Here is a 13,782-nt window from a genome sequence, read left to right as displayed (position 1 = left end):
TATATACTTATACTTTACAATGAAGGACACACATGCTATAATTCACTTCGCTTGTGCTTACGTTTCAATTTTTCGATGAAAACACATAAATGTAAGGTGACATATATTTTCATGAAAGTGTATAATCTTTATAAGAAATATACAAAATTTGTATTTTAGAAACAAAATTAATTCACTTTGAAAATAATATTCTAGTCTTATTATTTTTATATAAAAAGACATTATATATGTACAAAGCATATTTTATATATATATATATATATATATATATATATATATATATATATATGGAAGTGATAGTGTGTTAAACGTTAGATATTTAAAATGCTTAAATTTATGCAAGAAAAAATGACCAATACTTTTTTAAGAACAATGCTAGAATCATTGTTTTTTTTTGCTTTTTCTTTTTTTCATTTTTTTTTTTTAAATGATATTTTAATAAGAAAAGAATATTCTTGGGTCCCGAATTTTTGTTATTTATAGTATATATTTAATTTAAGTATATTTTTAAAGTATCCTAATATACTTTATCGCATACACTGTGACATTTTATCTAATAACTTCAAATATTACTAAGCTCTTAATTCTATTATGTACAATGACACCATTTAGATAAGTGTAAGGTTTCAAAGGTACTTTTTTAATAACAATAAATTAAATAAAATTTTTGTCTTCAGCCAAAAGATTCTTAATTGTAACAATAATAATGTGTTACAAAATGAATGACTGTACATTACTCGAAGATCTAAGATTTGCATACATGTTATTCATTTTAATTGTTAATACTAACAATGAATTTTACTAACTTATCTATCTAAAAAAAACGTATTAACTGCAATTGGAGATGTTTTGTCTGAGATCTTTTTAAAGAACTCATTTCATTGAACTATCTTTGATATAAAAACAGAAAAACAGTCACATAATGTCACTGTTTTTGTATTCACAGTTTTTGTGAAATTTTCAGCTTATGCAAATCATCGTGTCATACACGAAAAAAATGTAAGTGTTTTTTTTTTTTTTTTTTTCTAACAAAAATAAACTTTTGTGATGACATTGCATCACCGAAAAATAAAAACAGAAAACAACAAAATAACTAGATTTTGTTCTTCATAATTTTACTTGTTAAGTAACCAAGAAAGAATTTTAGAAAATTTAACTTTGCATAAACTATTGAGATAATAACTCTACATAATTTGCAGGATAAAGACCAACTCTACCATCTTTCCTTCCTTTACACCATCCCTGCTCATCTTCGTCTTCCAATTTCTCAAATATATCACCTTTAATTAATAAGAAATGTTCAATGATGAATTCATTTACAATTTGTAAAAAAGTAAATTATATGAAATTTTATTATTATTATCAAAGCTAATAGCAGTGAAATTCTAATAATCTTAAATTAATGCAGCTTATGAGCTGTTGTCGCAGTATGCAATATGTACCTTGTTTAAAACTGAGTTCATCAGCTTCTGCTCCCTCATAATTATACAAAGCTTTAACTGGAACCCCTGGCTCTCCACTATCTACTAATGGTTCACCACCATCTTCATCCCATTCTTCTTCTTCAAATGGATTTGATTCCTGCTTAGTATTAGTACCATTCCTAAAAAATGTAACACAAAGAACATAACATTCAGATTAAATCATTACACTTCTTTATGATATTTGTAACACATACACTTAACTCTTTATATTAATAAATAATTTGTTTAACTTACGTAATCGTTGAACTTCTATTAACTCCACTACTTTCGTGATTAATTTTTTCAGAAGATTGTTTGCTCGAACTAATAGTATCTGTTTTACTGTCCCCATGGAGTCCATCTGTTGTTATAACACGACCAGCAGACTTTGACTTTGATTTATGATTGACTGGAGGGAATTCCTATATTGATGAAGAAATAGTAAGAAATAAAAATAAAATTCATATTCACTTTCATTTTTTTTTTTTTTTTTTTTTATAGAATAGATGTGCCTCCAAAAATATAAACATATTTGCTCGTGTATGTGTATTTGTGCGTACAACCAAGTATTTAGCATGTATTAAATAATTTTATATCATTCATATAGCTCTGTGACAAATGTATATTTACATACATATCTGTTTTGAAAATTTGATCGTACAAAATGTGAAACAAAGATGTTAGAATGATTTGGAGTTATGAATATATGATTGCACAGCCCAATAATAGTATACAAAATGCATTTAAGAAAAAATTCTTATAGAAAGTTATATATAATATATACAAAGGTATACAATAATATAACATAAGTGTATACATATAAGAGAATTGATAATATGAATTGAAAATAAATAAATCTTGCAATATCGTAAACATATTATGAAAAAAAAAAAAAAAAAAAAAAAAAAAAAAAAAAAAAAAAAGAAAGAAAAAAAAAGAAAAGCAAAACGTACACAATCTAAACAACAACGTAGAGATGATTTTAGTACTGACTCGCTGAGGAATTTAAAGAGATACCTTGAATTTGATGACACTATATATATAGTAGTAAACCTGTCATATTAAAATCACCTCTATTTCAATGGTTTCAAAGGTTGTACTTAAGTGCACCTGCGATCGATTTAAGAAGAGTTATTTCGTGAGTAAGCATGAAGCATATTATAGGTAAACTTATAGTGAATCGAATTAGCAGAGCGAGAAGCTAAGAAAAATAGAAAAAGAAAGCCTATTTTTGTTGAGAGCTCATGCGCCTCTGCCATCCACCGCTTGTATGTTGCGGCTTTACACGCGTCGTAAGTTCAACTTGTGAAAGATTTCGTGCCTCCGAGCGCGCTATCATTCCTCCGTTAAGGCGAGGTTTAAATGTGCATGTTTTACTACTAGATACACGATATATATATATATCTGCACGTGTCTCATTACAGTTAACAAGAAAAAGACGATAGGTTCTCATGTAAACTTAAACAAAACTTTACATGCAGATCCTCGCCGACCGGTCGCTGATTGATGAGAGTGATGGATCCAGCTGGAAGTGCCTCCTTTGACTTCGAACCCTTGGTGATGTCACGGAATTCCTCTGTGTAGTCCTGCATAATAATAGCAACGCCCAAACAATCACATGCATGCATTCCGGAAAGTCTTTGTGGGTTTCTATCTAAGCTTAAAAGATCTTCGTCGTAGCTAAGATTTGATAAAATAGAAATCGATTGTAATATATTTAAGTGGGCGGGTAAAAGGGACTGGGCTTTTCAAAGCATTACGTTTTTACTCTCTCAACGTTATTGACCTTTAACGTCAACGAATTGCTTGTATAGGAATAGGGAATAAGCTTTTAACGGCACAAATATTAGTTAAAAACCAAAACAAAGAAAAAAAATATAATAAATTTATAACCATCAACGAGCATTATATTTTCTTTATATCAGTATTGTATAAGAGAGACTGCATTTTTCATAAGCTGGTTGATGATTACGATAAAAGTTTAATATATCAACAAAAAAAAAAAAAAAAAAAAAAAAAAAAAAAAAAAAAAAAAAAAAAAAAAAATCAATATATAAATAAACAAAAAAAAAAAAAAGAAAAATAAACATAAAACCATTTTGTTAAGCTTGCAAAAAATTTGACAAAAGCGTATTCAATGCTGTCATATGTTGACACATAAATTGATACACGATAATACGACATCCATAAAAATTTAGACGATGAAAGGTCATAGACGTTTATTGAGAGCAATATTGTTCTTTCGTCTCCGCCCTATTACTTTCCAGAAAAATTTTACTTGATATCAATTCATAATATTTATCATTAGATATTTATAGAAAATAGACATGGATCGTAAAAAAATCCTGTCAACAAATGCTTCATCTCATTAAGATATATTAAGGTAATAAAAAATTGACACAATTTATAACATAAACGATTATATATGTATAAAGAAGAGTAATAGAGTGATATATAAAACCCACGCTACGGCTATGCGTTCTCTAATGGCAGATTTCCAATTACGAGCAGAAATTTGCATGCATTAGTGTCTCTTTTATATACATAGAGAATCGATAAATTACCTCAAATTGTGGCCAATTCATAGCCATATTTACACCATGATTATTAGACCACCATTTAAGATCCTTCTCGTGATCTGCATTGTTAATAGTATGGTAGAATTCTTCGTATATTTGTGGAAGCCTAAAAGAAAAAAAGAAGAAAAAAAAAAGGAGAAAATAAATAAAAAGAAAACAAATCATGAAAGAAATAACATATAGCGATAATATTTTCATAAAGAAAAGAAAAGAAAAGAAAAGAAAAGAAAAAAAAAAAGAAGAAAAACAAAAGAAAAGAAAATAAAAAACATGAAGAACACTTACACTGGATCCTGTGATATATTGAGGCACTTGTGAATACCAAATAGAACTTTTTTAAAGAATTGAAGTCGTTGCGCTTCCATTTCTTGACACTTATCAAATACTTGCGACATATCCTCCATATATTTTGGATTATACTGATTAATTTCTTGAAGTGCAGCTTCATATTTTTCTTTCGCCTTTTGTACCTCCTCTTTCGTCTTCTGTACTCTGTCCTGCATTTTCTTTACCTGTAGAAAACATAATAATAATTATTACTAAAGTTGATCATTTATACGTTTTATAACTTTTAAGATAAATCAAAGGTAAAGATCTTAGCAGAAGTATGTTGGTTCTTTGATAATAATTTACGTTCTTATCAAATAATATGTTTCCGCGAATACAACTCATCTTCATCAATCTACTACTAATTCTTTACCTTTCAACTTCTTTGTATCGTAAACAAAGCCGTAAAAATGTCTTTTCGAGTTATCGCTTTAAAAATTTCAGTGAATTTCTAAACATTTACGAACTATCGTTACGAGTGCCAGCCAGCGAATCTAAAAAAATATATTATCGCTCGTTGTATATATGTACGTATATATACCATGAAATTGCTAATTAAATTAACAGTGATATGAATAAGTAAGCCGATACTAATTACCACTACTACGTTCATGAATGTGCATATTTTGTGCGATTACAAATATAGCTATAAAGTGAGCAGAGTCTTGTCTTACAAGATAAGAGAAGAGACAGATATGTGCATGATAAGTCGATAGCAAAAAAGAAAAAAGAAAAGAAGAGAAAAAAAAAGGAATGTGGAAGGAATCATCAAATTTACGTAAAGATTATTAGAAGTATCTATGATCTAGGTTTAATGGAGGTCAACAGAAAAAGAGAAGTGAATGAAAGAAATGGCATAAAAAGATATATAATGGCTTTCTTTTATGTACGCCGCATTTTCTTGATCGGATTAAATAGAAATACACGGAAATACTATTAAATAGAAATACTACTAAAGAAGATATTCTAATCGATCAGGAATCTGGCAAAGCGGATTATTAAAGTAAAGGGAATCTCAAGAATCGATATTGCTTACCAACAGGGCTTTCTGTAATGAGAAAAAACGAGAGAAACATGGATTAATAATCATGCCGCATGCAACATCATATACATACAAGCTGAACGTCGCCTATTTTAGAATTCCTAAGGCACTCTTGTATTCTGATGCCCCATGCACCACATCCATACTCAGTCATCTAAAAACGTTGTTAGCTTTTTTCAAAGTGTCAAAACTTGCTATTTTCGTCCACGATTTATAAATCGTTTCTATTGATTGTGGTACGAAATAGTTTCTTTTTTTATTTCTTTCAAAATATCATCAGGAAAACTCGCATGTGACAATGTGACCGGTGACGGAATCATTTCTTTTATTCAGGACATAGTGCATGCTGAACGTATATAAATAAAAGTGCATATCGATCTTTGCGTCATCATTGAAAAAAATAAAGATAATATCTTTGACAAATAATTCACTCGAGTATCTACTTTTATTCGAGGGAAAAAAAAAAAAAAAAAAAAAAAAAAAAAAAAAAATAAGAAAAAGAAAAAGTTTCTCAACAAAATTTATAGGAATTACTAATGAAATAGGATATACAACGATTCAATTGTATTGTAATTATTTTTTAAGGCAATCAGAAACGTTTAACAGCAAAAATTTTTTAAAAACACAACAGTGGCTACATGCAACTCTGTTAATAAAGGGTTTGACATACGTTTTCAGAGCCTCGGGCCATCTGAAAATAATTATTGCTAAAGAACAATCGAAACTACTACTGTAATATACATATTTTCACGAGTGCGTATAATTGTGATGCACATTAGGCAATATTTGTATCCATTTTGAAAGAAACATCATTAGAATTTTTCATTGACTTAAACGATCTAATTGTAATAAATAAATAGAATTGATTGAGACTTTACAATGACATATTTATAGTTGTACATATTTAGGAATCTACAATGGCGTAGAATTAATGCTAGGATGTTTGTTCTAACATCTAATTCTCGCTATAAAATGTCATTGAAGCTATTCAATTTCTTTTCTTTTCTTTTTTTTTTTTTTTTTTTTTTTTTTCTAATGTAAGAAGATTATTATCGTACGTTTCTTATATTATTTCCGAGAGAACACCATCGCTTTTAAAAAGATTTTCATTTAATAACACGTTTATCGTGTATTCATTTTATTTCAATACTGGTACCCACATCGGTAAAATAATTAATCGACAATTAATATCAATTATATCCTTTGACGATTGCTATTTATTTTTCTTTCTTTTCTTTCTTTTCGTATTTTTACCATTGAACGAACGATATTACAAACGAAATAATTAATTATATCGATTCGAGCCCGTTCATCGACGGCCTAGATTCTTCGTTTCCTTTAAAAGCGGACATGGGTTACGGTTGTATATTATACGTCGAAGAAAAATTACATATGCATGTGATAACTCTACTAAAATAGATAACACGTTGATGTGAATAGTTGATCGTCGTGACGCGAGTATAGTAAAAGATAAGAACGAATATAAGTATGTAATAATAACGAGGAAATATTACCTGATCGGGTGAAAGAGAACTATCAGCGGAAGCGTTCCTCTCCATATTAGCCGCAGTTCGTTCAGTTTTGCAGCTGTTGTGATATTCCGCTTTGGCTTTCTCGACTTTCTGTAATAGTTTCGCCCAGGGCTTTTGCGCTTTTTTAAAAGCATCTTCCATTTCCTTCCGCTCTTTGAGGGTCATCATCGACTGCAATACAACATCGGCGAGATATTACGAATAATAACGCATACCTATACGAAAATAAATCACCTGTAACTTTTGTTACCCTTCGTCGATCGTAAAATCCATTATCGATCGTTAGGAAAAAAAAAAAAAAAAAAAGAAAAAAAAGAAAAAAAAAAGGGAAGGTCGAAATAGATGATAAATTTTCATCGTGAAAAACAATATTTTCTTTGTATCAGATTTGTTATATTTGTATTATAATTGTTCTTCTTACCTTGTGATAGGTATCCTTTTGCCATGTCTTCACTTGTTGAATAATATCGTTGCAAAGGTTCTCCTTAACCCTAAGATGAAGGTCGCACAACCTATCGGATTCGACCAAAACACCCTTCCATGCAGCTTCCGTGGTCCCATATTCTGGGCCCTTTTCGATCTTGTCGTTCCAATTTTTCGACCAATTCTTCAACGCCTTCGCGTAACTTTTTTCAATTTCCGCTCTTTCCTGAACCAATGCTATTAAACTATCGCATAGCTTGTGACCATCCTCGATCCTTTTAGTCGTTCTTTTGTAATTGCCCGGCTCCCAGAAAGAATCGGACGTTGCTATAAGCATGTTATCGTCGCTGTGGTGTGACATCCTAATCTAAATCGAGAAATTCCTCTCAGCTGAAACAGAATTTTTTTTTTTTTTTTTTTTTTTTTTTTTTTTATCAATCATTCCCCTATATCACGGAAAAAATTATTTCAATGTTTATTAATAATTTTCATTTAACTTAAACGAATCATATTTATTTATAATGAACGTATTTTATGGATTAATATAATTAATGTAACATGTAAACATTTCTCTCTCTCTCTCTCTCTCTCTCTCTCTCTCTCTCTCTCTCTCTCTCTCTCTCTCTCTCTCTCTCTAATTTATCGAATAGCGCGTTAAATGTAATACGGAGGAAACGTTACTCGAAAGATCGAAGATGAACGTCATGTCTATTTCTACTAATGTATCGTACATATTCAAGTCGACTAGAGTCGACGTAATTGGATTATGAGTTGGTTTGGATCATCGATTGGCCCGATTTGCGAAGCCATTATAAATCCGAGTAGTCTCTCCCCTCCACCCCTCTCCCCTTCTCCCACTCTTTTTCTCTCATCAAAGAATCAACGGTTTTCATTTTAACGTTACAAAAATTTATAACTCGTTTATGTGATGAATGTTTTTCGAACAAATACAAAATAATGCAACGTAATAATAAAATATACATATATTATTTACGTACGATGTATGGTTCAATGAATACGTGTGATTGAGAAATCAAATGATATAAAATTATAATTTTGTTCAATGTTACGAAGTCATGCACGTATGATATTGTATATACGATGATCAATCAAATCAAAATAGACGATTACGTTCGATAACTTTTGAAGATACATTTCATTCTCGATCATATCTTTTTCTTTCCTATGCAAATTATGTTTCTTCTATCGTATTACTTATATACGTTTGTTTATGCTTTCTATATCAATGAGATATATTCATTAAAATAGATAAAGAATGATACTATCAGACGATTCTATATTAAATGAATTTTATTGGCCGAAGGAAATTTTTATTGTATCTTTCGAAATTCCTTTGCTCTTTGCCAATTGAACGACTATATTATACGTTAAGTAAAAGAGCCTTTTACGAGAATGTGTAAGAGAATGAAATTTAAGAATTCGATGTTCGCCGTTCCGTGGATTATAGGATACTTTTGAGTATTGGAAAAAGAAGAAGAAGAAGAAGAAGAAGAAGAAGAAGAAGAAGAAGAAGAAGAAGAAGAAGAAGAAGAAGAAGAAGTAGTAGTGGTAGTAGAAGAAGAAGTAGAAGTAGAAAAAGAAAGAAGAAATAAGGAAAAGAAACTGAAAGATTATTCCCTCGATTCTCCGCTTTCAACTTCCGTGAAAGATAGGGTAATTGAAACTAAACTATTGCCTCGTTGTTTGACCTCGTATTTGCTCTACTTCATCGATCTTTTATCATAAAATCCGACCTAGTCATCGTATTTCTCTCTATCTCTCTCTTTCTTCCTACTGCAAAAAAAAAAAAAAAAAATTCTTCGTTTTATATTGAAAATACATAGTAATATTCCATCTTTTTGAATTTGTCACACAAATTGAGAAGAGAAAAGAAAAGAAGAAAGTATATATATATGAATTTGTCATACAAATCGAGAAGAAAAAAGAAAAGAAGAGTGTGTACGTGTGTATATATATATATATTGGTCAAAAAAAAATGCGAAGACGAGTAATTTGATGACGATGGTAACCTGTTGACCTAATTACCGAACTCATCGAATTATGGAGATAATTTAACACTTCGATAGCTCTACTGCTGTTTAATATGCTTTAATCACTCCTCTTGAAATTGCAAGCAGGGTGCTTTGACCTCTTTGGTACCTCTCTCTCTCTCTCTCTCTCTTACTCTCTCTCTCTCTCTCTCTCTCTCTCTCTCTCTCTCTCTCTCTCTCTCTCTCTCTCTCTCTCTCTCTCTCTCTGTGTGTGTGTGTGTGTGTGTGTATGTATATATATATATATATTAATATATGATGTCAATTTAATTACATTTAGATTTGAAAGAAAATAAGAAGAGAAAAGATAAATAAAATATAGATCAACTAAAAGATCGATCTTCGTAAATCGTTGAACCTCTTGAATTTGTTCGAAACTCTGATCGAAATTTTTCCGACGTTAGTAAGAGCTGAATCGATCAAATATTTTCATAAGCAGCCGACAAGCTATTACGCGCGTGATACGTAAGAGATAATGAACGTTGATCGTGGTCCTTTAAAGCCAGTGGTTCTCATTCGTCGTTCTCATCGTTAGAACGATCTAGATATTCATTTAAACGTAATAAAAAATACAATCGTAATATTTTCACAGAGAAAAATAATAAAATTTATATTCATTTTTAATTCAATTTAAATTGAATATTTTCTTTTTTTTATTTAACATATATATACGTCATGCTTATTTTATCAACTAATATCATTAAAGAAGTACGTTCCAAGATGGAAATCATGCTTGAAATGACGGTATAGTAAAAGAACTTGGATTACCTCAGTATTCCAAGATAATTTGCATAAAATGTTGACGTTTCACACAGAAAAAAAATTCATTGTACAACACGATGACGCATATTGTTGTTGTACGCTAATTTTATTCTAAGCAAAACTTTGTTAATCACTACTTTTAATGGCCGTGCGACGATTTAATTAATTGGTATCCTTGATGAACAACATAGATACACAGGCATTATATTCGCTATCGATGCAAACGATAAATGCAAAATGAATCAATTGTTAAAAGTCAAAATAATCGTAAGAAAGATGTAATAATCGCTAAAGAGAAATTAATAATTTTTCTTTTTTTCTTTCTTGTATATTTGTTGTTAAAAACATTACATAATGTTACGTAGTTAGACTTGATATCGACGATAGGAAGGAACGACACTGTTGGACTAATCATCGATCCAATAATAAACCTTTAAAGCTAAAATGTTCAATGACCTGTTTGAGATTTATACGCGAGAAGTTGCTTGATAATTTCCAGACAAGAAAAAAGGGGGAAAAAAAAAGAAAGAAAAAAAAAAGAAGAAGCAAAAGATAAAAAGATAAAAAGAAAAAAAAAAAGAAAAAGAAAAGAAATAAAAGGAAATGGCTAGCCGTAGTGTTGGATGAACTACTTAAAAAACTAATTAGCGTGCTGTGTTGGAGACGCGAAATGGAACTAACGATTGTCCTCGTCGGTGAACGAAACGATAAAAGTAGTAGAAACAGGAAGAGGAGGAGGAGGAGGAGGAGAAATAGACGAGAAACGGTCCTGGGTATGAGTCGTGGAATGTCGTCGTGCAGGCCGGAAGATGAGCAACAATCAACTCTTTCAGAAGAAGGTCGGATCAAGGATTTCGATTTTTGTTCTCCGGAAATTCCGGTTAGGTCAACTGTTTTCTTTTTTTTTTCCTTAAATCCCTATGTTCTCATTATATTCATTATCACTTAGAATTAATACTTAGTTTTCTCTTTTGATTTCAATGAAAATATATTTAATAACGATTACGTACTTATATATACACATATGTTATCGTCATTATCTCTTGATAATCAGAAGAGAAAGAGAGAGAGAGAGAGATATATATATATATGTTATTTATAGAACGTAACAATTGATTCTTGTTCTGGCTTTTTTTTTTATTATTATTATTATTATTATTATTATTATTATTATTATTATTATTTAATTTTCTTTAAAACGATAAAACGAATACACCCAAGCCAATTCACTCAAAACTAACACTCAAAGTAGGGAATAGGCAACTCTCAACGACGATGACGATTCTTTCCGTCACGCCTTTCAATGTCCTAGGAATGAACGGAGAGCTCGATCTCGATCGTGGAATGTCGTTCCACCGGCCGGCAGGATAAACTCAGAATTGGCTATCGTACGTTTACGTATATCTATATACATATACATTATGTGTACATACAAGCAAAAGAACAATCTCGTTTGGCGCCGTGACTCGCCGATACAAGTTGGATTAACTTTATTTTACCTTTTTCTTTCTTTTTTTTTTTTTTTCTTTTTTTTCTCTTTCTTTCCTTCACGATCATCATTCGTTTCTATGAAAACTTATCGCAAATTATCGGCAAAAAAATGATAAGCGATATGACATTATTCCTTAATTATTTCAAAACGAATGTAGATTTTTAGGCTAATATTGATATAAATGAATTTTTACAAATCGTTCGGCGATATATTGAAAAAGGTTACTTGTTGACCAATGAATTATGTTAATAACGGAGACATGTAATGGGGGAGAAATAAAAAAAGAAAAAAAAAAAAAAGAAAAAAAAAGAAAAAACAAAGAAAGAGAGAAATAGAGAGACAAAGAGATAGAGAAAGAAAGACAAAGAGAGAGAGAGAGAAAGAAAAAAGGAATGAGATATCAGTCGTGTCGATTGATAACAAATCGCTGGTATTAGAGTTTGCGGGACGTTAAATACAGCAGCGTTTTTTGATTGTTTGCATTTTTCTAAATATCTTGTTAACGGTGACATCACGTTGACTATTCCCTGATAAGCTTTAAATCATTCTGGATCGAGTAACGATGCGCGCGCATACGTGTATTGTATAACTATGTGTATATACATGTGTGTGTGTGTGTGTGTGTATTTGTGTCTGTACACGTGAACGAGAAAGAGAGAGGTCATGTCGTTGATAAGATAAAGGGTGTCGTAAATAAACATGACTAACGTCACAGTAATAGAAGAGACATTCTGCGAGTAGAAAGGTGGAGTGAGTACATTGATTTATAACTAAAGCGGACAATGTACGATGTATTTAATATAAACAAGTTATTTTTATATCCCTTTATAGCTAATTATGTTCTTGGGAATTATATTATATAAGTAAGTTATATACACGTATATAGATATTGATACAACGAAAATGACTTGCGAGCGATTTCATTCGACCTTCGAATATAACTTTGTTCTTTAATTTTTCTTTTATACGATACTATAAACGTGAACGTATCGTGATATCAATTTTTAACGAATGATTATAATATTAATGATAATGAATTCAAATATTTCTATCTGTTAACGATTATCTTGATTTTCTTTAAGATTAAGTGAATTAAAAATTGTCCCACCTTTTGATTAGCTTTTTATGCATACCGGGACATATTTTAATCTATCTGGAAAAATTGAAGTTACTAAAAAAAAAAAACAGGAAAATTTTGACGAACTTTTTTTTTCAATTTTTTTTTTTTTTTTTTTTTTTTTTATAATAAACAAAATTTTGTACAACCTGAGTTTTTATTTTCTCTAAAATCGTGTGTCTCAAAGAATTAAGTCGAATAGATATGTTCGCTTTGCTGATTAAGGAAAAAAAAAAAAAAAAAAAAAAAAAAAAAAGAAATTTTACTAATTTCAACGGTCGATTTGGTCGACGTTTCACACGAATATTCTCTCTCATTGTAGCACAGAACGACAAATAGAATAATGGTAAAGAATTCATGTTATAATTATCTTCGACAAATTGAAAAGAAATTATGCGCACTTCCTCCTCCCCACATCCCTCTCCCTGTCCACTCTCACTCCCACTCCCACCCCCATTTCGAAGAAGTATCAAAAGGGATTTAAAAAAAAAAAAAAATAATTCGGTTAGTTATTGTCCAATCGATAAAATATTAAAATCTTATGTTCTTCGACGATTCATCGAGCCTTCGAACACGGACATCGACATGGAAAGAGATTTGAAATCTTTCTCTCGATGGGAAATTGTGCCAGGGCTAATACTCAACGGAACAATGCTGAGAAGTTGGCCTGGTTAAAAGGGAACAGATATCCTTAAATGAAACGCCATGCCAAGTTAGGAAAGGAAAACATCGTTGTATTTTCGCTTTGGAAGAAATTGTTAAATCGAACGAGGGTCTCTAAAATAATTTACACACGTACGTAACATATATAAACGATAATTCTCCTTTATCGTGTCAAGGTTATATACACTGTCGTTTTCGTCCTATATTCGAAATTATTTACCGACGTGCTCGAATTTATCAATGTTGACGAATCTTAATTAACCCAAATAAAATTGTTATACTTGCACATCTTATATACGAGAGGGAAACGAATGTAAAATAAATTTTAAAT

At 30.5% G+C, this 13,782-nt stretch overlaps 1 protein-coding gene across 9 annotated transcripts in view; it reads right to left on the bottom strand.

The window, feature by feature from the left end:
- Positions 1-413: 413 nt before the first annotated feature.
- The window catches only part of LOC124947899 (protein kinase C and casein kinase substrate in neurons protein 1), a 47,042-nt gene continuing 33,673 nt past the window's right edge, over positions 414-13,782 (bottom strand). For 2 of the 9 annotated variants that reach the window (XM_047490672.1, XM_047490673.1), the window contains exons 2-11: positions 7,365-7,756; positions 6,926-7,114; positions 6,082-6,102; positions 5,485-5,565; positions 4,328-4,554; positions 4,028-4,148; positions 2,939-3,049; positions 1,719-1,885; positions 1,443-1,603; positions 414-1,280 (exon numbers count right to left, since the gene is read on the bottom strand). In XM_047490672.1, coding sequence (XP_047346628.1) covers positions 1,168-1,280; positions 1,443-1,603; positions 1,719-1,885; positions 2,939-3,049; positions 4,028-4,148; positions 4,328-4,554; positions 5,485-5,565; positions 6,082-6,102; positions 6,926-7,114; positions 7,365-7,727 — 1,554 coding nt within the window. In that variant the 5' untranslated portion in view covers positions 7,728-7,756 and the 3' untranslated portion in view covers positions 414-1,167. Of the gene's footprint in view, positions 1,281-1,442; positions 1,604-1,718; positions 1,886-2,938; positions 3,050-4,027; positions 4,149-4,327; positions 4,555-5,405; positions 5,418-5,484; positions 5,566-6,081; positions 6,103-6,925; positions 7,159-7,364; positions 7,757-13,782 lie in introns of those variants that run through there. The other 7 variants (XM_047490676.1, XM_047490681.1, XM_047490680.1 and 4 more) reach the window with 7 other exon arrangements.

This window comes from Vespa velutina, chromosome 3, assembly GCF_912470025.1.
Source record: "Vespa velutina chromosome 3, iVesVel2.1, whole genome shotgun sequence".
Classification (NCBI taxonomy): Eukaryota; Metazoa; Arthropoda; class Insecta; order Hymenoptera; family Vespidae; genus Vespa; species Vespa velutina.
The sequence above is the reverse complement of the archived record's forward strand: the minus strand, read 5'-3'. Positions and strand labels throughout refer to the sequence as shown.